We start from the raw sequence: 27,548 nt of genomic DNA, 5'->3' as shown, positions 1-27,548 counted from the left end.
CTCTAGCCCTAAATGCGCCTTAGTCTAAATACATCATACACCATCAGGCATCTCTCATATTGTGGAGTTATACTTCATAACTGTTTTTGCCATCATTGCATCACTTGGGTACCTACCCACTCACTGACGAAGGACTATTTGGCCCTTCGTCAGTGAAGCAGTGAAGCTTCGTCAGTCCCTGAAACAGTGCCGCTAGGGGGAGCTTGATGATGTCCGGAGTTTCCGAGAATAGGTAACAACAGCCTTCTCCACTGGGGAAGCGTTGCCTATTCGAGGAGTTTATGAGTTTTTGAGTGGTGTGAGTTGAAGGAGTTACTGTCCCTTTCATTCTTCTACACTGTTTCTTTTCCTCTTCCACTCCTACTATAACTTTCCCTCTACCTTTTTTGCTTTTCTAAGTCTAATAGGGACAAGTGGATATTCGAGTAGATATTCACATACATACATCAAATAGCCCTGAAACAGTGCTGCTAGGGGGAGCTTGATGATGTCCGGAGTTTCCAAGAATAGGTAACAACAGCCTTCTCCACTGGGGACGCGTTGCCTATTCGAGGAGTTTATGAGTTTTTGAGTGGTGTGAGTTGAAGGAGTTACTGTCCCTTTCATTCTTCTACACTGTTTCTTTTCCTCTTCCACTCCTACTATACCTTTCCCTCTACCTTTTTTGCTTTTCTAAGTCTAATAGGGACAAGTGGATATTCGAGTAGATATTCACATACATACATAAATAGCCCTGAAACAGTGCTGTCTGGGTGGTGGTACCTATCTGAGAATAAGTAACACTAGTCTTCTCCTTAGGTGAAGCGTTACTTATTCGAAGTAGTGCAATATCATGGCAACTCGTTGTGAAGGTATTCACAATATGAGATATAACCTAAAACGATGCCACCTTAAAAATTTTCTGTTTATACAGAAATGGCTGTGTATTATGATGCTAAGCACTTTATATGCATAGTCTAAATTTGTTCGCAGCTTGAGGCTCTAGCCCTAAATGCGCCTTAGCATAATTATTATAAAATGTAACAATGATAGTATAAAAAATTATCACTGTCCTGCCTGTCGAAAAATGCCGTATAATCGAAACAATTAGTTGCGAAAAATGTGGCTAAGAACAGTGAGAATATAAAGCAGCATGGTTCACAGAAATTTCATGGCTTTTCATTCAGTTTTCATACAGTGATCACCGTCCCATCAATCTATCTAATAACCTGCACAACATGATGGAGCTTCTGAGATAAAACAGAAACGCAAAGCCTCCACCATCTCCATCAATGCCAATCTCTCTTGTTTGATGCTTATTGAAAATGGGCTCGGTGTTGTAGAGAGCTGAAAATTGAATCAGCATGCACCATAATGGATATGAATGTATATTTGGAACCATTCTATGGAATAGTCAAGAATCTGGTGCTGATTTATAAACTAAAACCTGGAATGAAATTTTCTTTTTTATTTCACGTCGAAAGCCCCGGCAACCCAAAGGTCGCGGGTTCGATTCCCGCCTCGGGCTTGGATCAAAGTACTGCAAAAACCTGGGAGGTGCAATATGGCCACAGAAGCCGATGCGCCAACAACTACCAAATCAAAAAAAAAAAAAAAAAAAAAAACGTCGAAAGCTGTTTATTGAAATATGGTAAAGTAGTGCAGTATGTACTACTTTACGACATTTTGTACTACAAGAATTTGCTGAACATTTTACAACTACGCCTTATAAGCAGCTTGAATTTGGCACTTTTTTGGATACTGCAGCAACTTTTTCTAGTTATTCGACCTTCACGAGTTTCTAATAGGACAGTGATATCGCTAACGTGCCAGTTAGCCGATGGTTTCAAATGGCAAACATAACGGTTATGTTGCTACCAACTCATATCATAATCACTGGAATTTCTCAGAAGTGGTGATTTACCAACTAATATAACAGACATGCAGTAATTGCCTACAGTTACTTAATGGCAGCGAATACATCTTATGGAACTCATTTAGCAAACAGTACGGAACATATCTCGCTACACTGGATAATCATAATAGCAAAAGCTGAGACCTGATACGTACAAGATTGAACAATTATAAATGATTAAGCAGTAGTTGAACACAGAATGATACTGATTACGAAACTCATTATGAATGCTACGACCCAATCAAAAGAATATTCATGAGAATATTCTTTTGATTGAAAACGCTCTTCAGAGTTTCTGGGGTACCTAATGTCGGTTGGTGGTGTAGGGATGCGGAGATTTATCGTACCACAAGCTCCTCTTGACTCAGATTGAAATTTACAGGTAAAGCACGGGCGATGCTTATGCTATCGGCAGCAGTTCTTTATAGTACCGTAAGCCGTGACTCTGAATTGATGAAAAGATACAACTGTTGTGCCATCTTATGAAGTCCGTTGATTACGGTTTGCAGTAACTTGCCAATTTGAGCCTATTTTTTTATCTCGCATTTTTGGCAAAAAAAACACAAAAAAAAAACAAAAAAAAACACAGCCATATAATTAGTAATAGACAAAATCAAAATAATAACACCTAATCGGAGTTTTTAAGAAAGTTCTATTGCTCACCTAAACCCATAATTAATATTCATTCGGATATACAAGGTATTCCTCATTGCTTTACAACAGCATTGAGCATAAGAAGTGTTTTAATGTTTCCTTTTGGTATTTCATGGAACTGAAGTAAAATGAATTTTTCATTCCGTATGCGATATTTTTATTAATTCTTTTTTTTAAATTTGCATTCAATTTGATCTATGGGAAGGGGGGGCTCAAGTTTGCGATACACAGGGCCAAATTTTTCTTAACACACTATTCTCGTTAACACGAGACCGAGCCATCTTTGATAAATGAACTCTCCGTTTTGGAACAGCTCTATCGCTGGGAGTATCATTTGAGATTTCGTTTCCCTATTCTCACCATCATACATGTAGTAACGAAACCTTCATCATGGATGGAGCAAACAAAGATTCACCTCAAGTGTAAAACATTGCAGCAAACATTACTCTGACATTCAAATTCATTGTTGTTTAACCACTAAACAACACATTCCGTGACTCTTCTGCAGAACAATACTGGTGTTTGTTCATTCCAAGAACACGCTCTTGTCGCTGTTGTTTAGTGAGTACTGGCTACATAATTGAACAACATCACTTGACATCCATTTCCTTGGACCTTCTCTTAAAGTTCTACCAGTGACTTCTTTCCACTAACGTAAAAGTCAGAGTGGAAAGAATTTAAGGGTTCCTTTCTGATTATTTCGTGTTTCACAATAATAACTGACTTGTGATAGAATAAAAGTAATAAAATCTTACTTGAGATAGGGAGAATATTTATTACGACATAAAGGTAAAATGAAACTATGTACAATTTCTGCTACAATTTACACATCACGGCTTCAGACGAAGGGTTAGTCTGCCCTTTAGCTGTGAGCTTTAAACAGCAATTTTTATTTGGGTGTTTGTTTTTCACACTCCTTCAGAGTCTTAATTTTAGTAGCTTTATTAGTTTTTCTCAAGTCCACTACTTTCGAAGAGCTAAATTACTTATAATCACCGAGTTTTTAAACGATCCCACTCCTTACGTGCTTTCCAATGCATACAATTCACCTCATAGTCAAGTATTCAGAACATTAAATTATGAAATGCAACCAGTTCCCAACTGTTCCTACTCGTACCCTGTGAGCAGAGATGTATAACGGGTTAACACAAATTCCATGTAGCTAACAGAAGTGGTTGCTACTTTTTGGTACAACAGGTTTATGCGGCGAATTTATATTAATTTGTTTTGCGTTGTACTTTGTATTAAACCTAACTGTTCATTAGATAAAGTTTTATTATTTTATTCCCCATCACATTATACAACTTATTAATTTCAGAAGAATTCGCTTTATTATATCTTAAATTTATTGATTTTTCTCCTTTTTTTGAATAACGGCAGTGAAAAATAAATAACCATCTTGTCATTAATTAATTACTAATTATATAAAAATAATTCGTTTCACTTCACCGTATGTATATACCTCACATATACAGTGAAGTGAACACCTAATATTCAGTCCACGTTCTGTTGCAGAACTTTTTAATCACATCGCTTGTAATACAGCACATAATTCATTGCTCTAATTAACGCGCAATAACCAAGCATAATACCTAGTGCTACAGCTAGAATATGGGGTATGTGAATAGATGTGACATGTATGAAAAACGAGAAATAACAATTTCAGATTTCTATTTTTAATGAAATCTACGATGGCTTGACAAACCTTTCTACAATACCTAATTATAAAATTTCGTGAAAATTCGTCCACTGGGAGTCGAGGTATTAAGACAGACATGGTAAAGACAGTAGGAGATTATATATGCGAAGACCCCTAAAAAAGATAACAGAAAACTGTGGCTATGCAAATTACGCAGCACCAAACTAAACTTACTGCTTATGAAATTCATGACAGGATAACAAAGGATGTCAGCCCGTAGAATATTCACAAAAATCGACACCAAAAATAGACTGCTCCCAAAGGCATAAGCAACCTTCTCCTTACCATGCATATCGATTCTGTCCTGCGACCAAACACCGTTTAAAAACTCATTAATATTAATCGACTATTTACAGACATAATCCGTGGTTGTAGTAAGTTTATCTGAATATTGATCATATCTACAACATCAAGTATTGATCAAGAAAGATGATGCGGATGTCAATCACGCAGACAGATGAAATCACGTGGTCAACAACAAATAGTGCGGAGGCAAATCTAAGCGGGCTTCCAAATACAATTTGATCTATTGAGAAAGGCCACGTCTGAAAGCCGAAAATTATCGTATACTTTGTCTATGTTCTTTTATATTTAAAAAAAATATATTTTTGCTAAATATGTGAAGCTTTTAACTGAACAGAATTTTAGAGTATTTATCTCATTTTAATTTATACAATCTATATAAACAGTCAATTAATATTAAAGTTTTTTTTAATACATTTCGTATGTATGTGTTAAGCGCTAATGCAATTAAGGGTATGAGGAATCAGTATATTGTGTTTGTAAATTAAATGTCTATACTGTGGTCGATTTACCTGTGCTGGACGAATAACAAGAGTTTCCAGGATCATAAAACCCATGCTACACTCGCCTGAAACTGACCTTGTGAAAAAAAAAAAAAAAATCTCATAAAAATTCCTTGTGTCATTGACAGAATTCGTACATATTCGTATGTATCGTATACATGACCGTAGATGGCCCTTTAAAAAAAAACCTCTCCAATGGAAATTGTTTACTCAATTTCCAATTCAAGATACACTGATTTTTGGATCGCATTTCTTTGGTGTTTATTCAAAATAATCGCCACCAATTAATCTGAAATTTTCACTTTTCATGTCGAAGCACTGATGGTGGGTCATCATCTCGATTAAATCGAGTTAGCCAAACGGTTACAAAAAAGACAATTGCCTTTCATCCTGATTAGAATTAATCGCTGCTCCTTAGAACTTTAAATTGCAAAAGCACAGATTTGCAGTATATTTGCAGTTAAGGAGTAACTGTAGAACTTCTAACTTGACATATTTTCAAGGTTTACATGTGAAATGAGCTGGAAGTAATCCCCCGAATAAAAGAATGGATGAATTGCGCTTACTTAGGTAATCCACTGGGTGAATTGCGCTGCGAAGTTTGATAGTCGGTCAGTTACTTCAATATTAAGTAGTTCTAATGCACAGTATGAACTAAATGTGCCATGAAGAGAAAGAAAAAGTGACTATTTTTATGAATTAGATTGAATAAACATCTGAAAATAGTACTGATTTCGCTGCAAAGGCAAGACCAAATAGAAAGCCTTATTAGTAATTAAGAAAATTACAAAAACACAAATTCACTGTATTTTCATTGAGTTTACGATTCTACACGAAGTTTCGAGAACTCGAATTCTGTGATTGATGTTGTCAGAAAATGCACACTATTTTTATGGTTTTGTTATATTATTGAAAAACATGTTTAAATTCTATGAGCAAGTTTTAATAGATTTTTTCATTTAATAAACTCAAAACTTCTTTAAAGGTTTCTTCAGTCTATCACACTAGTTTTCCTTCTTAAATTCAAACCAATATATTTTATTACCGTATTCAAACCATTTCATGCTATATACATATCCAGCCTGAATTAACGTGTCTGTAAATACAATTTTTACTGAATTTCGCATGCATCCGCAGAGTCACTGGAAATTCGGCAGTATGGTGTTCCAAAAAATATTCTGAAAAATTTTGTACTCAACCATCGGAAGGCAGAAGCGGCATCAGATCTAAAACTAATCCAAAGTTAAGAAAGGAAACTAATCCAAAGGTAAAAAACCAAACGTCAACGTTAACCAATTTCCAAGATGTAACTCACTAACTTGGACGTCTTCAGATTTGGCACCACTGTTTTAAGGTGCCAACCGAAACTTCAACACTGGTTCAGAAATTCAAAACAGTTCTAGTATGCATTTTTATTTTTTGAAAGTAGGAAACAAAATATTAATGATACATAATCAGCACATTATATCGTTTGAATAATAAACAACTCAGAAAATGTTTTGTACAGTATATGAAAGACCATGAAATAATTTATTTCTTCTAGCATAAGAATTAGAAGTTGCTTTTAGTAGAAAAAGTTATTATACTGGAAAGTTTATTATTAATAAACTCGGAAACCAATTGATGCCGAAGTAGGGTTTGACCATTTCAACGTTCTCATTCCTTCAACTGTTGATGACTCCCATTAGATGGCAGAATAGATCACATGATAATGTTCTGCTCTCTCTCACAGTTATTAACACATCGAAAATATGGCAAAATAATTAACACAGGATTTCCACAGAGTAGATGAGCGCCTTTTGTGAAAAATGGTTCAACATCACAGCTATGAAGATGACTTGAAGATACTTATTTTCATTTCCACAGATGACAATCCAGAAAAAAATCACTTCAAAAATCAACAGAAACCTGCTTGGCGTAGTCCGGAACCTTCAACAATTCAGCCTTAAAATAAACCCAACCAAATCAAATCCCCTTACGTTAAAGCAATCCCCGACAATCATCAGGATTCTGGTGATTGCTTCTACCAAACAACCACCACCAAGATATGCTGCTTTCTCGAACTTTTCACGTACAGCAACTACAATATATGATGACAGATCAATCATTGTAAGATACATCAACGCCGTTATTTATTCGCCAATCCTTTATGCTAGACTTGAGTTCGAATCCAATCGCTGAAGCTATTAATTTTTATGGGCGTTTTTACAAGTAGTTATATTAGTCCAAATAAGAAGAGCATTGCACGGTATTTTATGCCCGGTAACTTCGGTTTTTTTATCCAGCAAACAGGAAAATCGACCATTCAATACACGAGATTGCAGACACAATATCCTCATCGCCTTAGTTGCTTTCTCGCTTAACACACACATCTAACCCAATTTATATTACTGATATTTGAGCATCATCCGTCCGCCGGGTGGGTAAAGTGCCTGCCTGGCAACCCAAAGGTCGCGGGTTCGATTCCCGCCTCGGGCTTGGATCAATGTACTTGGATCTTCCACAGAAGCCTATGCGCCAACAACTACAAAAAAAAAAAAAAACATCATCCGTCCCTACCATACTAAAATTATTTTTACTTCTAAATGTTGGCTTCTAAAATGAGGAACTGGAAAGCATAACCTTCCTTCCTAGTTATGTAATATTCATTAATATTATTCGGATAAGCAATAAAAGATATTCTCTGTCTTTTTCCACTTCAACGGCATTCAAAGCTTGATGGAAATCTATATCGTTGTGAAAGGGACAACAAGATTCCCTATGGTTTACACATGAATTTTTTTTCTAATATGCCTGACGTTTGTTTTTTTGGAGGTGCTCACAACAATTATTCATATCATCTTACTTATACATAATTTTTGATGGTTTTCTAAATTAACCTTTGACGTTATTACTCACTCTGACGACAGAGTGCACTGTTTTCGCCATGCTTGTAATTGTGACCCTTAATGAGCACAGAGAACCCTGTACAGACTATAAAAACTAAAGAATTTTATATAAATGGCAGTCTCCTATAAAGGATATTGCTCCTTATATCACACTTTCCTAATCTCCATCTGAAAGGGAAATTCAGACTTGCTGGTAGGATTTAAGATTAGACCTACTTAAAAATGGATTGCCAATGCAGGGGTGCAAAGATCACATCAAGCTACGGACGATATGGGATTTTTAGAATGGGTTATTTGCAATCAAAGGGATGAGTGGAGTAACTTAAAGTTAGTTCAGCCCAACAAGGTTAGGTACTGTTTGATGTTTTATTTTTAACTAGATCGGTGTTTGTCATTATAAGGGTATATTTTAATAATCGGCTTCGTCAAAATATTGCTTGCAAGAGAACAGAAAAAATAATCGATATGTGCATGAATAAAGTATTTAAAATGTATTTAAATAACAAAGACAATATAATTTTAATCGTTCAAAACGCCGCACTTACCTTCTTCTTGAGTCATCGCTTCAACAACTTTACTTGGGTCGCTACGTCCGAGTCTGTTTTCAGCGATCACTCTGAAGAAATAGACTTTAGAGGGTTTCAATCCGGAAACAGACCCAGACGACTCTGAACCTGACACTGAGATGTTGGACATTTTCCCGTGCCATTTACCTACGAAAAAAGTGAAGGTCGATGTTAAAATTTCAATTGTAATTAATGCTGTTCTATTCCTAATATCTATTGATATGTGATACTCCATTGTGAGTATGTCATTTGCTTAAAAACAATATTCAGATATACCAAAAATGCGTTGTGTCTATTACTGGTCCAAAAGTGTGTCAAATATTTACATACGTTCAAAAAAAAAAAAATAATAAATAACAACAAGTAAAAAAAGGTGGGGTTTTTTGTAATTTTTAGATAAATTTTTAAAGTAAGGCAAAGTACCTTTACTTTACATTAGCTTATTTTTAAAAATATTTTATTTATTTCCTTTATTTTAAATCGGAAACTTCTAATTGTTTGAAGTATCAGATACTACAAAACACAAAAGTGAATATAATAGAAACCTCACTGTGAAACAATGAATACAATTGGGGATTATATAACATCGATTTTATCATTTTGCATTTATGAAAAGTGTTAAAATCAAGACCAGAATCCTGAATGGGTTAAAAGTTTAATGACGACACTAAGGATCATTTCATTATATCTCGTGTTGCAGTATATTTGTCAATGTCTCGAATTGTTAATAAAGGCCGAGAATGATGTCCACACTTACCTTAATGAACGCCGGAACAGCAGCCAAGAAAGTGTGGCGAATATGATTAAATAGCTGAATGATAATATGCAACGATTATTCATTAAGACAAAGAATGGGCTAGAATAATTTTCTACTTGAGAACTCTCTCCTTCACGCCACCTGTCGAGACGGATCATTTGGGCAGACATAGTGATGTAATTATACGTCATTTATCATGCAGATCACGAAGGCGGGTCTGTGTCATGATTCCACGTGTAAAGACAGCACATTCGTGACTCTTTTCAGCACAAGACTCCTGTCATAATCCGTTGAGAAGGGCGGGGCAAGGTAATAAAATAGGGATTAATTACACATGATAGATGAAATTATGTTGAAAGAAACACCGTATCCATAGATAAAGGTTTCTGAATTATCTAAAAAAAAGTTTCAACTGTTTCTTATCACTTTCTGCTGAATGGAGTATTCGCTGTCTTGAACAATGAACTCACTCTGCAACATCACATCTAGCGAACCTAAATATCTAACAGCTCAATGGGTTAGCAAATGGTTTTATACATTGTTTTCTGGGCATTTCTAATAATTTTAGTAGATTGCTAAAATTAGATATTTAGAAATTCAGAAGTCATATAGCCTCACTCTCAAATTATCTTCAAATTATAAGTATGCGTAATTACCTTACTGAGGAATTTAATAAAACAAATAGAAAAACCAGGTTTTAATTAACCTCTGAAACAAGACAGACCTCGGCTATTAACTTTCGAAAATCCATTAAAAAAAAAAAAGCTTTTTTCCCCTCTCCAAAGTTTAAGTTTTCTTCCACTAAACGTAAAAGACAATAAAAGTGGAATTACGGCAATTTCACTGGGCTAGCGTAATCCCTCCTGGTATAAACGACGATTACATTATGCTATTTAATGACTTTTCTCAGACTATCTGATACCTTTAGGCACGCCTCGTACGAAATTGTCTTGATCTAATATAAATTTCCCATTTCTTGAAGCAGACATCCTCTACAAGGGAGTAATGAGGAGTGGCGTGCAATAATTAAATGCCTTTCCGAAAGAATAAGTGAACGTTAATCACATTAATTCTACTGAAGATCAGGCGTAAGAGAAGCCAAATGCTCTACTACTTGAGAGTTAACTCCTTGTCCAAAGTATACACTCTCTTCCAAATGAAAATTTTAAAAGGTCACGAAACAGCTTCTAATAAAAATATGAATAATTCTTTTGATATATTTTTAAGAAATTAATTTTTGCCCACAAATATTTCTTTAAAAGAAATTTTTTCTTTCAGAAGATCTAAGTTTTTGTTTTTGAAACGTACAATTATGTGGGATCAAGAGAGAATATATTGTAGGCATAATTATTATAACATCAACGTTCACTGTTTTAAAACTTGGTTCCTAATTACATTGTGATGGATTATGTACGCTTTGCTTTAAGGTTTGATACCACTTTATTGTGAGGAAAAGACTAAAGAGGCTTATTAAGATTTTCAAAGAAATGTATGCATAAAACACAAAATATTACATTATTGCAATTTTTATTAAATCAATTTCGTTAACCCTGTATTTATTTTTATTTAAATTACAAAAAGAAAAATGATATACCGTAATCAGGATAATACTACATAATCAAAATTAAAAATCACGGGTTCTGTTTTAACAGTGAATAAATTCATTAGAATTTGATTAAATAATCACTTAAATCATACTAAATTAAATGAGGCATCTCCTTACTTTTGGAAATTAAGAGAGAAGTAGAAACGCATTTTTAATATATATATATATATATATATATTAGTGGTTATACTATCCCTAGATATAGTTTTTTATATTAATCGTAAGTTTGTTTCACTGAATTTATAAAACACTTTTCCAGGGTATTCTTCAACCATTTTTTAATGCACTGCATCCTTCAGTGGAGTCTAGAGAGATTTCCATTTCAGAAAATAATTTTAAAAAAATTATAAATTTCGAATATTCGCCAAATGCTCACAAGCTTAATATGATCTATACCTTAATGTTTGTAGTGAGTACCAGAAACTTCTAATTCTAACAATATTTGCAGTGTAACTCTAAAGTACGAAGAATTTAAAATACCGTAACTCTTAAAAGTCCTGGGCAGTAAAGCCTAGGGGTGGATAATGACAGGCAGACGGGTGGTTGGTTGTTGGAACAAACTTCCATCTGTTGTTGTGGAGGTTTATAATTTAAATAAATTCAGTGACGAACTGGACAAACTATTGGAGGCAATGAATAGGTGTTTGTAAGAGTAGATATCTGGTATATTTATGGAAAGGTGCATCTAATCTCCACGATATCCATTTCCACTTGCAGTCTGCCAAACCCCATGTACTTTTTCTGACAGAATCTCTTTTATCGGTTGATTCAACTACTGCTCAACTCAGATGCCCAAATTATTCGCTGTATGATTCCTTTCGCCTCAAAGGTGTTACTTGTGCATATATCCGTTCTGATATTCCATGTCAGAGACTTGGCAATTTGGAATCGCCTCTCTTTGATCTTCTCTGGCTTAAAATCTCTCTACCTCATTGTGTCAAATTCATCTGTTGTCTCTACCGTTCTTCCAACTCCACTAATCACTTGGAGCTCTTTGATTTCCTCTCTTTGCAACATAACTTTCTCCAGTCGAACTTTCCTAACAGTGAGGTAATATTCCTTGGTGATTTTAATGTTCACAATTCCAGCTGGCTTCCGTTTTCTAGTCACACTGACCCAGCTGTTGGGCATGCTGAGGCTTTTGTAATTACTAATGACCTTGCACAGATTGTTCATTTACCTACAAGAATAGCGGATAATCCTAAACATACAGCCAGCACACTTGATCTTTTTCTCAAAAACAACCCTTCTAAGCATACAGTCGAAGTGAGAGGTCCGTTACCTCAGATCACAACTTGATGATTGTCTCTTCTCCAATGGAGCCTTTATCTCATGGCTATTCCCAACCTCGTGTTGTTTGGCATTACAAGAATGCAAAATGGGATGACCTGCGAGATTTCTTTTCTTCCTTTCCTTGGTCGGATTACTGTTTCAAAACTTCTGATGTCATCGTTTACTCAGATCTTGTCAGTGAAATTATTCTTGTAGGAATGGAATCCTTTATACCACACTCCATTTTAAAATCTCGTCCTTTATCTAAAACTTTGGTTTTCCAATAAATGTGCTAAGGCTGTTCACAAGAGAAGAATGTTGCATATCGTAATTGGCTTGTTTCTAATTCTTCAGTTTCATTTTCTGCCTACACCAAAGCTCGCAACAATTGTAAAGCAGTTATTAATCAGTCTAAACTGGAGTTTGAACAGGCTAAGAGTAGAAAACTTGCTTCTTGTCCTGATTGTAGCCGAGCATCCTGGTCTCTTGCCAAAGCTATTGGCCGCAAATTTTGCCCTCCTCTGCTCCCACCTCTGTCCAAACCAGATGGTTCTGTTGTCACTTCAGCCAAGGATAAAGCTGACCTGCTAACATCCCATTTTTCTTCGAACTCATGTGTTAATGATCTCGGTAAAACACCTCCCACCATTCCCAACACGCTCCATTCAATGCCTCCTGTGGTTTTTAGCCAAAAGGGATGTCAGAACGATTACATTTTTGACGAATCTTGATGCTAAGAAAGCTCCAGGTCCCGATGGTATTTCTCCACTTGTTCTCAAAACCTGTGCTCCTGAACTTACTCCTATTTTTGTCTCCTGTTTTCACTTTCTTATTCCAAAGGTGTTTTTCCTTCTGGTTGGAAATTTGCTCATATCCAGCCAGTTCCTAAAAAGGGTGATAAATCCCTCCCGTCCAATTATCGTACCATTGCAATTACTTCTTTTTTTTTTTTTTTTTTGGTAGTTGTTGGCGCATCGGCTTCTGTGGCCATAGTGCACCTCCCAAGGTTTTTGCAGTACTTTGATCCAAGCCCGAGGCGGGATTCGAACCCGCGACCTTTGGGTTGCCAGGCAGGCACCTTACCCACCTGGCTAGCCCGGTCGGCACAATTACTTCTACTCTTTCTAAAGTAATGGAGAAATCAATTAACAGTCAACTCTTAAACTACCTAGAAACCTTCCGTCTGATCAACAATCGCCAGTAAGGATTCAGTCAGTGTCTATCCACTGGTAATATTCTGACTTATGTTACCCATTTATGGCCTAATTCAATTGAAAGGTTTTCGTTCGTGTTTGGCATAAAGGTCTTCAAAACAAGCTTCCATCTTATTGTGCGAACTGTTTTTAGTAATTGGATATCCAGTTTTCTCCCTGATCGCTCACTGAGGGTGATGGTAAATGGCTCTCTGTTTTCTAACTGCTCCACTAATGCCGGTGTTCCCCCAAGGCTCAGTTCTTTCCCCAACGCTTTTCCTCTTGTATATTAATGACCTTCTTCTTGGAGCAGAAGTCATTCTTTATAGAGCAGAACTCTGGACCTCAACTGCCGCAACGCATGTGAGACGGATTTTTTTCAGGCGAATTTTGGCTATTGAAATGGGCCATATGGAAATTTCGGCTTCCCCCTGCGCCAAGGAACACCCAGATGGCAGCAGTTGTAAACATCATACGTCTTCCTGCCATTATCCATGAGAGAAGACTTCTCTTTGCTGTGAAAATGATGGTTGGCATTATTTCGGACCTAGACTTCTGGGTCCGAAATAATGCCAACCGCTAACTGCGGTTGGAGGATCCCAATCCCAAGCCATAGGGCCAATCCAGTCCTTCAGGCCACCTCAAACCGGTTAAAGTTATCCGATTGGTTCTTACCCGTACAAATGCTGCAGTGCATATACTCCTTCAATGGCGACCTCTATAATTTCGCATTTGATAAAAAATACAAGCAGAGCTTACTCCATCCACTTCCTTCTCAGGACCACGTCACAGGACACTAGGACCTGCTCCCAAGGACCTGTCCATCACTCCCTCACTACATTGTTCCAACTTTCTCCGCCTGCTCAGATGACTCCAGCACTGTAAAAGGACTGCTCCCTGGAGAATAATTTAACATGATAACATGCTCTTGTGTATATATGTTCATATGTAAATTTTTCATTTGCTTTCCTAGACTTGTATAATTAGTAAAAATATTATTTTTTTTCTATCTCATCCTTGTTTATTACATTGTATTAGCCTTTACTGTAACATTGTATTAGCCTTTACTGTAACATTGTATTAGCCTTTACTGTAACATTGTATTAGCCTTTGTAACCTTGTATTAGACTTTACTGTAAGCCCCTGGCTTGTAGCCATGAAGGGTATTGAGTACGGCATGTGTGTTTTGTATGCAATAAAGAGTTCTTCTTCTTCTTCTTCTTCTTCCATTGACTGGAAATCCTATCCATAGTTTTGCCGATGATATCACATTGCATTCTACTTTCCATTTTGAGAAACCTTGCCCTGCTCAATCAGCTTCAACTTCTCGAAAATCTGCTACCAATTCCTTAAATGCCGATCCTCAGGTAATTCTCCAGTGGGGCAAAGACAACTTAGTTGATTTCAGCCCTTCTAAAACTCAGTCTTGTCTTATATCTCGAAAAAAGGATTCTTCTGCTCCTATGCTTATCTTTGGTGACACTCCGATTTCTAGTCAAGACGATATATCTCTTTTGGGAATTAGCCTGACTTCTAATCTCCCTTGGCACAAGCACATTAAAAATATTACTTCCTCTACTTCTAAAAAACTTGGTTTTCTCTTTCGCTCTCGGCGTTACTTTTCTTCCAAACAGCTGCTCACTCTGTACAAATCTCAAATCTGTCCTACTATGGAATATTGTTCCCACATCTGGGGCGGTGCCCCAAAAACCTCTGTCAGGCTTCTAGATTCCATTCAGAAGAGGGCAGCCAGGTTAATTAATAACTAATTTCTAACGGTCTCTCCACTCTTTCAAAACAGTGCAAATTTGTACCGTCACCATCCAACATCCATTTACTGTCCAACTCCAAACTCACAGAACCAACTTTTCATCTTCCTCGTTTATTCATTCAACTGCCGTTTTCTGGAACAACCTTCCTTCATACGTATTTCCTGAAAATTACAGTCTACAGAAATTCAAGTCCCGTGTCAACAAATATCTTTTTTCGTCTTCTCAACCTCCAACCCAAGCACAGTACTAAGTACTGCAGGTTCTAATACCTCTCGTGTTTGTGGGTTTACATAATAAAAAAAAAAAAAAATCAATCTTAACTTGCTCAGGAGGCAGCACACAAAAAAAGATGTTCGTAAAGTTGCATTTTCCGACTAGAAGATGTACATTGGCCATCGTTTCTACTTTGAAACGACGGCCTTCCAGCAAAGCAATTTTACTGTACAAATTGTCTTTGTATCGAACCACCATTCTTTAGCTTGCTAAGGAATCACACAAAAAAGACCATTAATTGATTTTTTTTAAACTGTGTGTATGTGTTTCTCAGAAGTGTAGACGCTCTTACCTGCAACACTGTTGGTCCTGCTTATTAGCTATCAAATGATGAAACCTTACAAGATCCTTGGAGAATAAGCCAAGCGTCCTTCAACTGTTACGATTCAAGGAATTTCCTTGATGCTTGAACATTCTAGAAAGCCACTTCATCTTTTTCCTTACAATCCGTTGAAATTAAGTATACTGCAGCGATTGTGCAGTAGTGATTTCAGGAAATGCCTAGCATGTTAGTTATGTTGCAAAAAAAAATATTCAAGACAATTATGATCGCACATACTCTCACGGGTTCTTGTAGGCAACAAGGCTGAATGAAGTTTGCATCATTGAGTACGGGAATCTCCACTCGACTGGATGACTATGCATACGAGCATTTAAGAATTCGGTCTCGACGTATGTCGCATGAAATGACCATTATATTAACCTGGTCCCGCTTATATTTAATCTTTAAATTTGTTTTGACTTCTACTATTGAAATTATGCAATTTTCTACTACCAATACTAAATTAAATATCTCAGGTACAACTATTACTTAATCTGTCCGAAAACTAAATGGTTTCAGCGTGAATCTTCAATAATACAAGTAATATGTTCAAAAATAACATGAGTACTACCTAGTTGATAAAAATCCATTAGGTCCAATCAAGATGGCTAGAGTAATTTGCATCTTCAAAATATAGAAAAGATATAATATTCAGGTACAATAACGTATATACCGGGAAAATAAAGAAGATACTAGAATCCCTATCGGATTTTGGGCTATATCAAGCTATGTTAAAATCCAAACTGAGAAATTAGCAGCTAGAGGGAACCGTGGGGAGAAAGTGATAAAATGTTATGCTTACATAATTATTCAAGTATTGGATGAACCACAATTTCACCGAGGATAATATCAAATAATATGAAAAAATGAGCTGAAAGTACGTTTTATTACTTTTACTTTTTTTTAAGAATTTAAAAGAAACGAATTCAAAATTTTTAAATTTCAAAGAAGAAAGATTTAAGTGACTCTGAAAGTGGCATAGTAGTCGTTGCGAACGCTCTGCTATGAGCATCGCCGAAACTGCTACCGTGCTGGGGGTATTCAGGTAATACTTTCTCGCTGGGTATGGTGATTAGTTTAATAACTAAATAACATCTACCTAACAGCGATTCTGTGGTCGGAAACAGTTGACTGATGCGAGAGGACAACGGAGGTTGCCCTCGGTACCCCAGTACAACAGTAAAAATCAAAGAGGCACTTCAGAAAGCACAAGTATTCGTACCTTGTCACGGATGGGAGGCGGGTATCATTCCATACCTATCAGCAAAATAAAACAGTCTCTGATCAGCATCTGATACTGAGAGAATCAAGAATATGGCGAGAATGCAGCACGAATTCATGGATCCACCCTGCCAGGTGTCGAAAATTGGGGATGTAGTCTGGTGATGGCAGATTAATGGTGTGTGGAGTGTTTTCTTGGTGCAATTTGGGTCTCTTGATACCAGTGGATTAGCATTTGGATGCTACAGGTTATCTGGATCCGACCAAGCAAATCCATTCATGGCTGCAGTGTATCCTTTTTCCATGATAACGCCTTGTCACAAGGCCGAAACTCTTCAGAACTGGTTCCAAGAACACGAGAACTGAGTGCTCTTGCCTCACCTCTTACCATAATTCATCCCATTACGTACCTTGGGGATAGTATGAACCAGAACTATAATGCTCAATACGTTCTACGTTGATATCAATATTTGTAAAAGAATAAGAGAAGTTTACCTCAATATGATACGTAGAACACTTCCGTATTTCTGGATACTCTCCAGAAATTAAAACGAAAACAATTAAAAAATCGAAAATCTTATATTACAGTAAGAAATAATTAGCAATAATTAAAAATCAAATGAATTTAACGCAATTAAAAATTAAGTAAAAAATTAATTTAACGAAAAAAAAAGTAAAGAAGGAAAGTCGTTTTTGCAATTTTTTCCACTAAATCAATTTTTTACTTAATTTTTAATTGTGTTCATTTGATTTTTGATTATTTCTTACTGTAATGTAAGATTTTCGAATTTTTAATTGTTTTAGTTTTAATTTCTGGAGATTATCATACGAAAGTGTTCTACGTATCATATTTAAGTAAACGTCTCTTATTCTTTTACAAAGGTACCTTACGGATGAAGTGGCATGAGTTCTGATTCGAGATCAGAAAATATTCGATTTGCACCAAATGATGGAAGCATTTGAGTCAACATGTGAATCAGCATCCCTTCGACAAACTCAGTGTATATCTCATCTATTTTAACATTAATATTAAACTATTAAATGTTTCAAAATATCTTCATAACAAAAAGTTTTAATTTACAAATGCAAAAAATCGTGTAGCCTATTACTTAGGAAACTGTCCATAACTAATAACTGGACATTGTGTGTCTGCCCAGTTATTAGTCTGAGCACATATCTACTGCTTCCTACATGATGCGGTGGAAACTTTCGAAAATGAATATCGTTCCTTAAATTTTTGAATTACACTTTTTCAGAATTAGGGCGGCGGCTTTTCGAGTATGTTTAAATTTATCTTCTCTGGAGCTGGAAGACATATGTGCAGGAAAGGAACAAATGAAATTGGTTTTAACGATATGCTAATTAAAATACGAAAGCGGTGCTAGCGTTGTTGCCTATTGCTGCGATATTAGTTCAGATGAGGAATTCTTTGATTATATCCTTAGTCCATGTAGCAAGCAAGTAATTTACTTTATTTATAATATCTAAAGAAGTGTCCAATGTAAGAATTAAATCTACAGATCAACCATTTGAAGAGAGAAGCGTTTATCTGGCTCTCTTATTACATCTAATAACAGATGCTTAGAAACGTCGAGATTTACCATTTAGGAATAGCAGCAGATCTTAAGTTTAATGTTTATTTTAACTTTAAACTTTAATTCGCTTTTAACCCTCCCTATTTCCGTATTGCTTTCCTTAATGACAAAATAAGCAGCCTTGTATAATCACGCATCATATAATTGCGTTGATGTGTCAGCACGCGTGGACACTGCTGTAACTTAGAACGTATTATTTTGATTTTTATCTCAATACGGACCAATACAAATAACTTTTTCTCACCGCCAACGCTTCAGTATTTTGTTCACTTTTCTCCCTCGGTTATTATGAGTACTTCTTTCCTCTGGCGATGAAAAAGTCTGTGTACCGATTTTCCTCAGTATTATCGTGTAGCTACTTCATTCAGAAGGCTGACACACGTTCTGGAATAATCTATCACAATGTGGAAGGGAAGTATTTGTTGACACACTACGAAAGAACTTTTTTTTCACTTACCTCCTTCATCTTTATATTGAACAATATAAAATGCAATTGGGCTGTTTCCACTATAGGGAACATTCCAGGCGATTCGTACGTTTCTGCTGTTTGTCTCGGCTACTTTGACTTCCTCGGGGCTATCAGGAGGCTCTGCAAATATTTAACGAAAGAAAATTTGAAAAGAGGAAAGATGGTGTCTGAGTGCTATTTAAAGAATGTGAATAGGTAGAACTTTTCAATAAGACCGTTCAATGGTTCTCCTTTTCCTCTGGCTACCTTTAAGTGTTCGGGCATTCCAAGTGAAAGATTATAAAGTAAATTATATAAATTTCGGGTCTAAATTCCTACTCTAATCTTTTTGTGTAACAAAACCAAATAGGAATGGTCGTCACTCCGATTGGTACAGCCATGCTTTCATTTTAAGAAGCGATGGTGTATCTTTCAACCCTTGGAAGAGCTCTCAATTAAATTTAGCGCAAGTATATTTAGTTCTTTATGCAGTTACTCGATTGCATTAGTAACAGGAAAAAGATATAAGCAATACAAGTGTTAATGCAAAGTAGATTTGACACTAATTAGACAATTTTTTTTTTTTTTTTGTGAAAAAAGAATTACATATGACAGTTAGTAGGCTTAAACTTTCACACTATACATCCACTTAAAAACGACGACGCCTTTGGTTTTTGTTTTGAATTGTATCACAAGGCAAATCAGAAAAGAATCAATGGCGTAAGTATATTCATAAGGGGGAAAAGCACTTTTTAAAGAAATGCCATCAATAGCAAAGTGGTTACATTATGTCGGAGTTTTATCTTACTAACAATACACTGTCACATTTTTTTTGACAGAATTTGCTTTAGCAATTACGTGGTTTAATTAGTGTCAGACCTACTTCACATTAATTCTTCATGCACAATGACATTCTCGGAATCCACTTTTTTATATAAAGGATAGAATTTACTGTTTTTTATTTGCTGTGCAGAGTGTCCAACCGTGCTGAATAATAACACTCTTAAACATCTGTGTCTCCTATATATATATATTTAAATAATGTTGAAATAATTGGAAAACGGAATATTTCATAATATCAAATAATAAAAAGGAGGGTACAGCACACATCAGAGGCAGAAAAAAGCATATTCCTCTACATGATGCTTGAAATATAACCATATAAATTAGAATAAGGATTAAAATAAAAATAAAATAATGCCAGCAGTACGGCTTGACAACAGCGAAAAGGCGAAATTAAACCTAAATTCAAATCAAGCAGGGAGAGAAGAGAGGGGTAATAAGAGTAAAAATATTGCAGCAGAAACTCTAAATTAATTTAGAAAATCTAAGTGTACGAAAATAATTCTTTCAAATTTAAAAGCCAATTAAATAGAAATTTAACGGTGCCCCCTCTGACGAGCACCAGGTCCAAATTTATGTGAAATGTCACCAAACAGAGATTTAAACCACTACAATAAAACAAAAATAGACTGACCATTATGCCCCATCTCGACAGAGGACCACAAGGCCAATAATGGTCAGGGAATCGCTGCATTTCGAACGATAAACAAATCGCCGCAAAGGAGAATCGATCGGATCGTAAGATCAGTCCGCCACACCGATCCCCAGATCGAACTGACAATGCAGGGAATTGAACAGCGGTGGTCCTGATGCAGCGAAAATCAAAAATAGAACAGACATGAGCACTCCGGTGAGTTAAGGTGAACGCCGGACCCGGCGCTCACCTGTAACATCAACCTTTCGCTGAGCTTTGCATTTTTGCCGTCGGGTCGTTGTTTGACCATTTTAACGCCAGTCCTGGTACACTTTAACAACAGCGGCCCTCGGAACACCCCCCCCCCCCGGTTCAGCCGTTTAGAAAATCGGGGCACAAGCTCGTCCAACATCCACAATCTGTCCTTTATAAAAGTCCGATAAATCCTTCCTTTTACCCATCACGCTCGGAATTTTACTACCTACTGAACCACTGACACCTTATCTATGCTACGTAGGTCGACTAACTCCACACTTTCGTACCTCACGTGGTCAACGGGTCGCATTCAGTTACCATAGGGATCGTCATAATTCAGTGATCACTCAGTGTATATATAGATATATATTGGATTTTTGTGTCCAGTAAAACAAACAAATCGACCAGAGACACATGCAATTCACGAATATAATACACGGGATAGTTGAATGCGTGCGCGTGCTTCTGCTAATTTTCTAGACAATCCTAGTGTAACATTCAGGTGTACGAGTAAATTAAAAAAAAATGATGATGATATATGAACCATAAAATGAAAAAAAAAAGCAATATGATAAAAATTATTTGGTTACTAATATTATTACCATAGCAAACTGTTTCTGTGCATAATGTTGTCACTGTACCAAATGTTTTTCCGAAATGGGAATTTTACTCTGACTTTGGTTTGTGAAAGGTTAACGTGGGGCCAGCCTATGACATCGTAGCATACGACATTTGATGAGTTAATTGCAGCATATGCTACGCAGAGAGACTTGTCAAATACAATGGTTCCAATATTAATGTGATGTTATTGAGTACACTGCGAAGGGCAATTTTTCATAACTATTTCAATATGGTCAGAAGCATAAGATAATTAGAGACTGTACATGTCACTATGCCTTAACATTTAACTGTTCGTCATCAGTTATTATTCAGTATATTTCAATGGTCTGTTTATGTATTTTTCCCCCTTTTCGACAAGTCCATACAATTTCAAAGCATAAGTGGAAAAGAGTGATGAAACACACAATAAAGAAAAATCGGTTAACCAAAGAAGGAAGTCAACGTTTGCTGCAGTGTGAAAGTCCAAGAAGCTGACAGTACCATTCAGAAATTTTAGGAAAAAACTATTAGAAACATAGCGCTATACCACTAACGCTTGTAGCTGATATGAATGAATTTCCCGTATCGTTGTCAGTTTCCCATTTACATAATCATTCATATACATTTAAAATGTATATGAAGTACATCATGAAGTAAGGACACAACAGCAAAGAAACAAGGTTAGAAATAACTATCGTAAATTCAACGAGGTAGGTCCATTATGATTTACACCAAATGGTCAAAACAGGGAGATTGTCCAACCATAGAAAACTGTAAAGAAACAATAAAAACGTTGTTTCTTTTCCTGAGACAGTGAAGAGAGTAAGCAATGAGGGCAGTCATATAAATTCGCATATAAAAAATACGTTTTAAGAAGAAATAAACATAATAAATTGACCAGAATTACAATAAATGATTAATAAGTTGCATCGATATTATTTTGTAATATCAATCAACTTATAAATAAATTTTAAATTTTCTGTTTATACTCCGGGAAGACCAAACGGTCAGAGGAGTTCAGAAGATAGAGAGAATACAAGAAACAGCACCGTATTCAGTAGTCACGGTGCTTGAACCCCGGTCACTCAAGGCACGTGTACTTATGCACCTGCGCGCCTGACCACTAGGCTACGGCACCCTCATTAATCATTTATTGTATGACATATTACACAGAGATTACGTATGACTGATTATATTACTAAAATCAGAGCCCATATAAAGAGAGGACTAGGGGCCTGCAATCCCTGACCCTAGCAGAGGTAGGACTTCAAAACATACTTATGTTGCAATTGACTTATACATTCGGGGAATCTAGGAACATAAAATTGTTCCAAGCTCCGGTCGCGTGTGTTTAAACAGTCCCCGACGAACAGTGGCTACTGAGAGAGTCTGTGGGATCAGAACAAGTTCACAAGATCGGATGAATTGGCATGATAAAGATACATAAAGAAAAGTCTAATAGAAAAATTGTAAACCCACAATAGTCCTTGAGGTTGTCACCATGGTCCATGAGGTTGTCACAGACATTCTCTCAGATATGCCAGACATGCTGCACTTGCTATCTGGGAGTCTAAAACGCTGATGGAACTGATATTCAGATGACACTCAAGTCAAGTTGACCCAATTTCGGCGAAGTCCAGACGGTCTGTGACAGCCAAATCCTCTGCTTGCACCGTCAGGGTGGTGGGACTGTTAGTAATCTTGGGTATAACCTCCATGCACAAGTACATGGGGGGTGACCACCCAGGTGTGAACCAACGTAAGCAGGGGTCGAAGTGTGGCGCCCACACCACATGGAGGAATGCCGCCTCTGTGTTACCAGGCAGTACTAGGTGGTAGATGACTCTCATCAACCGGTGCAATACCACCACTTTGCTTATTGGAGGCTTGAAGTGGTGGAACCCATGTTTAGTCTCTAGAGCTAAGTTCCGGTCAACCCTTCCTTATCTCTTCCATCATGCAGTATGATTGATGACTTTTGAGGTTATGATGAACACATTGGAGAGATCCAATATTCCTTACATTTCGGGGGTCCAGCTCTAAAACGGTGTTCGCAGGCCGGCCGCTAGTTAGTACACCGGACCGAACCTATTGGTAACTCTCTAGGAGGCTTCCGAATCAACTAGTGCATAATCTTGCTACCTCTACTCTCCCAGATAGTGACTGGAGGGAGTCCGAGTAGTGTGTATGCGGGGAGCATTGTCGAGGCCACGTCATGTCAAGGATCTGGGTATATTCTTATCATATGGACGCCATATCGAAAAATTTCATTACTTCATACAGCATGTCTCACCCACTTTTTCTTGCTATTGAATACACCACGTATTGTCAAACTAATAGAGCAAGCTTATCTGCGAAAAGATCTAAACCTCCGAAGCACTTCCTAATTCATTTCACAAATATACGTGGACTCAATTCTAATCTTAACGATGTCCATTTCCACTTGATTTTCCAACTGTTTTTAGTAATTGGTTATCCAGTTTTCTCTCTGATCGCTCACTGAGGGTGATGGTAGATGGCTCTCTGTCATCTAACTTGTCCACTAATGCCGGTGTTCCCCAAGGTTCAGTTCTTTCCACCACTCTTTTCCTCTTGTATATTAATGGCCTTCTTCCATTGACTGGAAATCCTATCCATAGTTTTGCCGATGACAGCACATTGCATTCCACTTTCCATTTTGAGAAACCTTGCCCTGTTCAATCAGCTTCAACTTCTCGAAAATCTGCTACCAATTCCTTAAGTGCCGATCTTCAGGTAATTCTCCAGTGGGGCAAAGACAACTTAGTTGATTTCAACCCTTCTAAAACTCAGTCTTGTGTTATATCTCGCAAAAAGGATTCTTCTGCTCATATGCTTATCTTTAGTGACACTCCAATTTCTAGGCAAAATGATATATCTCTTTTGGGGATTACCCTGACTTCTAATCTCTCTTGGCACAAGCACATTACAAATATTGCTTCATCTGCATCTAAAAAACTTGGTTTTCTCTTTCGCTCTCGGCGTTACTTTTCTTCCAAACAGCTGCTCACTCTGTATAAATCGCAAATCCGCCCTGCCATGGAATATTGTTTCCACATGTGGGATGGTGCCCCCAAAACCTCTCTCACGCTTCTTGATTACATTCAGAAGAGGTCAGTTAGGTTAATTAATGATTCATCTCTAACAGAGTCTCTCCACTCGCTTTCTCATAGACGTACTGTTTCTGCTGCATGCGTCTTCTACAGATACTTCCATGGGCACTGTTCTTCTGAATTGGATTCTATAATTCCGGCTCTCTCTTTCAAAACAGGCCGAACACGTGCCGCCACCAGCCAATATCCATTTGCTGTCCAACTTTAAACCCACAGAACCAACTTTTCATCTTCCTCGTTTATTCATTCAACTGCCATTTTCTGGAACAACCTTCCTTCTTCATACGTATTTCCTGAAAATTACAATCTACAGAAGTTCAAGTCCAATGTCAACAAATATCTTCTTTCGTCTTCTCAACCTCCAACCCAACCCAAGTCCAATGTCAACAAATATCTTCTTTTGTCTTCTCAACCTCCAACCAAACCCAAGTCCAATGTCAACAAATATCTTCTTTTGTCTTCTCAACCTCCAACCCAAGCACGGTACTAAGTACTATAGTTTCGAATACCTCTCGTGTTTGGGGTTCACATAAAAAAAACTTGCAGTCTGCCAAACTCCATGTACGTTTCCTGACAGAATCTCGTTATCGGTTGATTCAACTACTACTCATTTCAGATGCCCAAATTATTCGCTTATGATTCCTTTCGCCTCAAAGTTGGTACTTGTGCATATGTCCGTTCTGATATTCCCTGTCAGAGACTTGACAATTTAGAATCTCCTCTCTTTGATCTTCTCTGGCTTAAAATCTCTCTACCACATTGTGTCAAATTCATCTGTTGTCTCTACCTTTCTTCCAACTCTACTAATCACTTGGAGCTTTTTGACTTCCTCTCTCTGCAACTTGACTTTCCCCAGTCCAACTTGCGTAACAGTGAGGTAATTTTCCTCGGCGATTTTAATGTCCCAACTCCAGCTGGCTTACGTTTTCTAGTCACACCAACCCAGCTGGTCGAGATGCTGAGGTTTTTGCAATTACTAATGATCTTGCACAGATTGTTCATTTACCTACAAGAATACCAGACAATCCTAATCATACAGCTAACACGCTTGATCTTTTTCTCACAAACAACCCTTCTAAGTACACGGTCGAAGTGAGAGGTCCTTTAGGCACTTCAGATCACAACTTGGTGATTGTCTCTTCTCCAATGGAGACTTTTTCTCATGACTATTCCCAACCTCGTGTTTGGCATTACAAGAATGCAAAATGGGATGACCTGCAAGATTTCTGTTCTTCTTTTCCTTGGTCGGATTACTGTTTCAAAACTTCTAATGTCAACAATTGCTCAGATATTGTCATTGAAATTATTCTTTCACGAATGGAATCCTTTATCCCACACTCCACTTTAAAATCTCGTCTTTTATCTAAAGCTTGGTTTTCCAATAAATGTGCTCAGGCTATTCAAGGGAAGAATGTTGCATATCACAAATGGCTTGTTTCTAATTCTTCAGTTTCATTTTCTGCCTACACCAAAGCTCGCAACAATTGTAAAGCAGTTATCAATCAGTCAAAACTAGAGTTTGAACAGGCTAAGAGTAGAAAACTTGCTTCTTGCCCTAATGGTAGCCGAGCATTCTGGTCCGTTGCTAAAGCTATTGGCCGCAACTTTTGCCCACCTCTACTCCCACCTCTGTCCAAACTAGATGGTTCTGTTGTCACTTCAGCCAAGGTTAAAGCTGACCTGCTAGCATCCCATTTTTCTTCCAACTCATATATTAATGACCTTGGTAAAACACCTACCACCATTCCCAACACGCTCCATTCAATGCCTCCTGTGGTCTTCCGTCAAAAGGGAGTCAGAAGGATTTTGACGAATCTTGATGCTAAGAAACTCCAGGTCCCGATGGTATTTCTCCACTTGTTCTCAAAATCGTTGCTCTTGAACTTACTCCAAATTCTTTGCCACCTTATTTCACTTTCTTATTCCAAAGGTGTTTTTCCTTCTGCTTGGAAATTTGCCCATATCCAGCCAGTTCCTAAAAAGGGTGACAAATCCCTCCCATCTGATTATCGTCCCATTCAAATTACTTCTACTCTTTCTAAAGTAATGGAGAAATCAATTAACCGCCAACTCTTAAACTACCTAGAAACCTTCCGTCTGATCAACGATCGCCAGTATGGATTCCGTCAGTGTCGATCCACTTGTGATGTTCTAGCTAATGTTACCCATTTATGGACTAATTCAATGGAAAGGTTCGGTGAAACACAAGTAGCTTCTCTTGACATCTGAAAGGCTTTAGATCGTGTTTGGCAAAAATATATCTTCTAAGCAAGCTTCCATCTTATGGTTGCCAACTGTTTTTAGTAATTTGTTATTAAGTTTTCTCTCTGATCGCTCACTGAGGGTGATGATAGATGCCTCTCTGTTTTCTAAGTTCTCCACTAATGCCGGTGTCCCCCAAGGTTCAGTTCTTACTCCCACTCGTTTCCTCTTGTATATTAATTACTTTCTTCCATTGACTGGAAATCCTATCCATAGTTTTGCCGACGATAGCACATTGCATTCCACTTTCCATTTTGAGAAACCTTGCCCTGTTCAATCAGCTTCAACTTCTCGAAAATCTGCTACCAATTCCTTAAATGCCGAGCTTCATGTAATTCTCCAGTGGGGCAAAGACAACGTAGTTGATTTCAACCCTTCTAAAACTCAGTCTTGTCTTATATCTCGCAAAAAGGATTCTTCTGCTCCTATGCTTATCTTTAGTGACACTCCGATTTCTAGGCAAAATGATATATCTCTTTTGGGGATTACCCTGACTTCTAATCTCTGTTGGCACAAGCACATTACAAATATTGCTTCCTCTGCATCTAAAACACTTGGTTTTCTCTTTCGCTCTCGTCATTACTTTTCTTCCAAACAACTGTTCACTCTGTACATATCACAAATCCGCCCTACCTTTCTGCAGGTTTTGGTGTCCCCAAAACTTCTCTCAGGCTTCTTGATTCCATTCAGAAGAGGGCAGTTAGGTTAATTAATGATCTATCTCTAACAAAGTCTCTCCACTCTCTGTCTCATAGACGTACTGTTTCTTCTGCATGCCTTTTCTACAACTTCCATGGGCACTGTTCTTCTGAATTGGCTTCTATAATTCCCGCTCTCTCTTTCAAAACAGTCCGAAC

At 37.2% G+C, this 27,548-nt stretch overlaps 1 protein-coding gene across 2 annotated transcripts in view; it reads right to left on the bottom strand.

Moving 5' to 3' along the window:
• Positions 1-27,548, bottom strand: part of LOC150084461 (cell adhesion molecule Dscam1-like) — a 631,783-nt gene that overhangs the window by 67,653 nt on the left and 536,582 nt on the right. For both annotated transcript variants that reach the window (XM_090376086.1, XM_090376087.1), the window contains exons 14-15: positions 18,976-19,107; positions 8,487-8,654 (exon numbers count right to left, since the gene is read on the bottom strand). In XM_090376086.1, coding sequence (XP_090232212.1) covers positions 8,487-8,654; positions 18,976-19,107 — 300 coding nt within the window. The remainder of the gene's footprint in view (positions 1-8,486; positions 8,655-18,975; positions 19,108-27,548) is intronic.

The sequence above is a fragment of the Mastigoproctus giganteus genome, chromosome 6, assembly GCF_048544385.1.
Source record: "Mastigoproctus giganteus isolate SK-2022 chromosome 6, ASM4854438v1, whole genome shotgun sequence".
Taxonomy (NCBI): domain Eukaryota; kingdom Metazoa; phylum Arthropoda; class Arachnida; order Uropygi; family Thelyphonidae; genus Mastigoproctus; species Mastigoproctus giganteus.
Note: the sequence above shows the minus strand (reverse complement) of the source record. Positions and strands in the feature narration are given on the sequence as shown.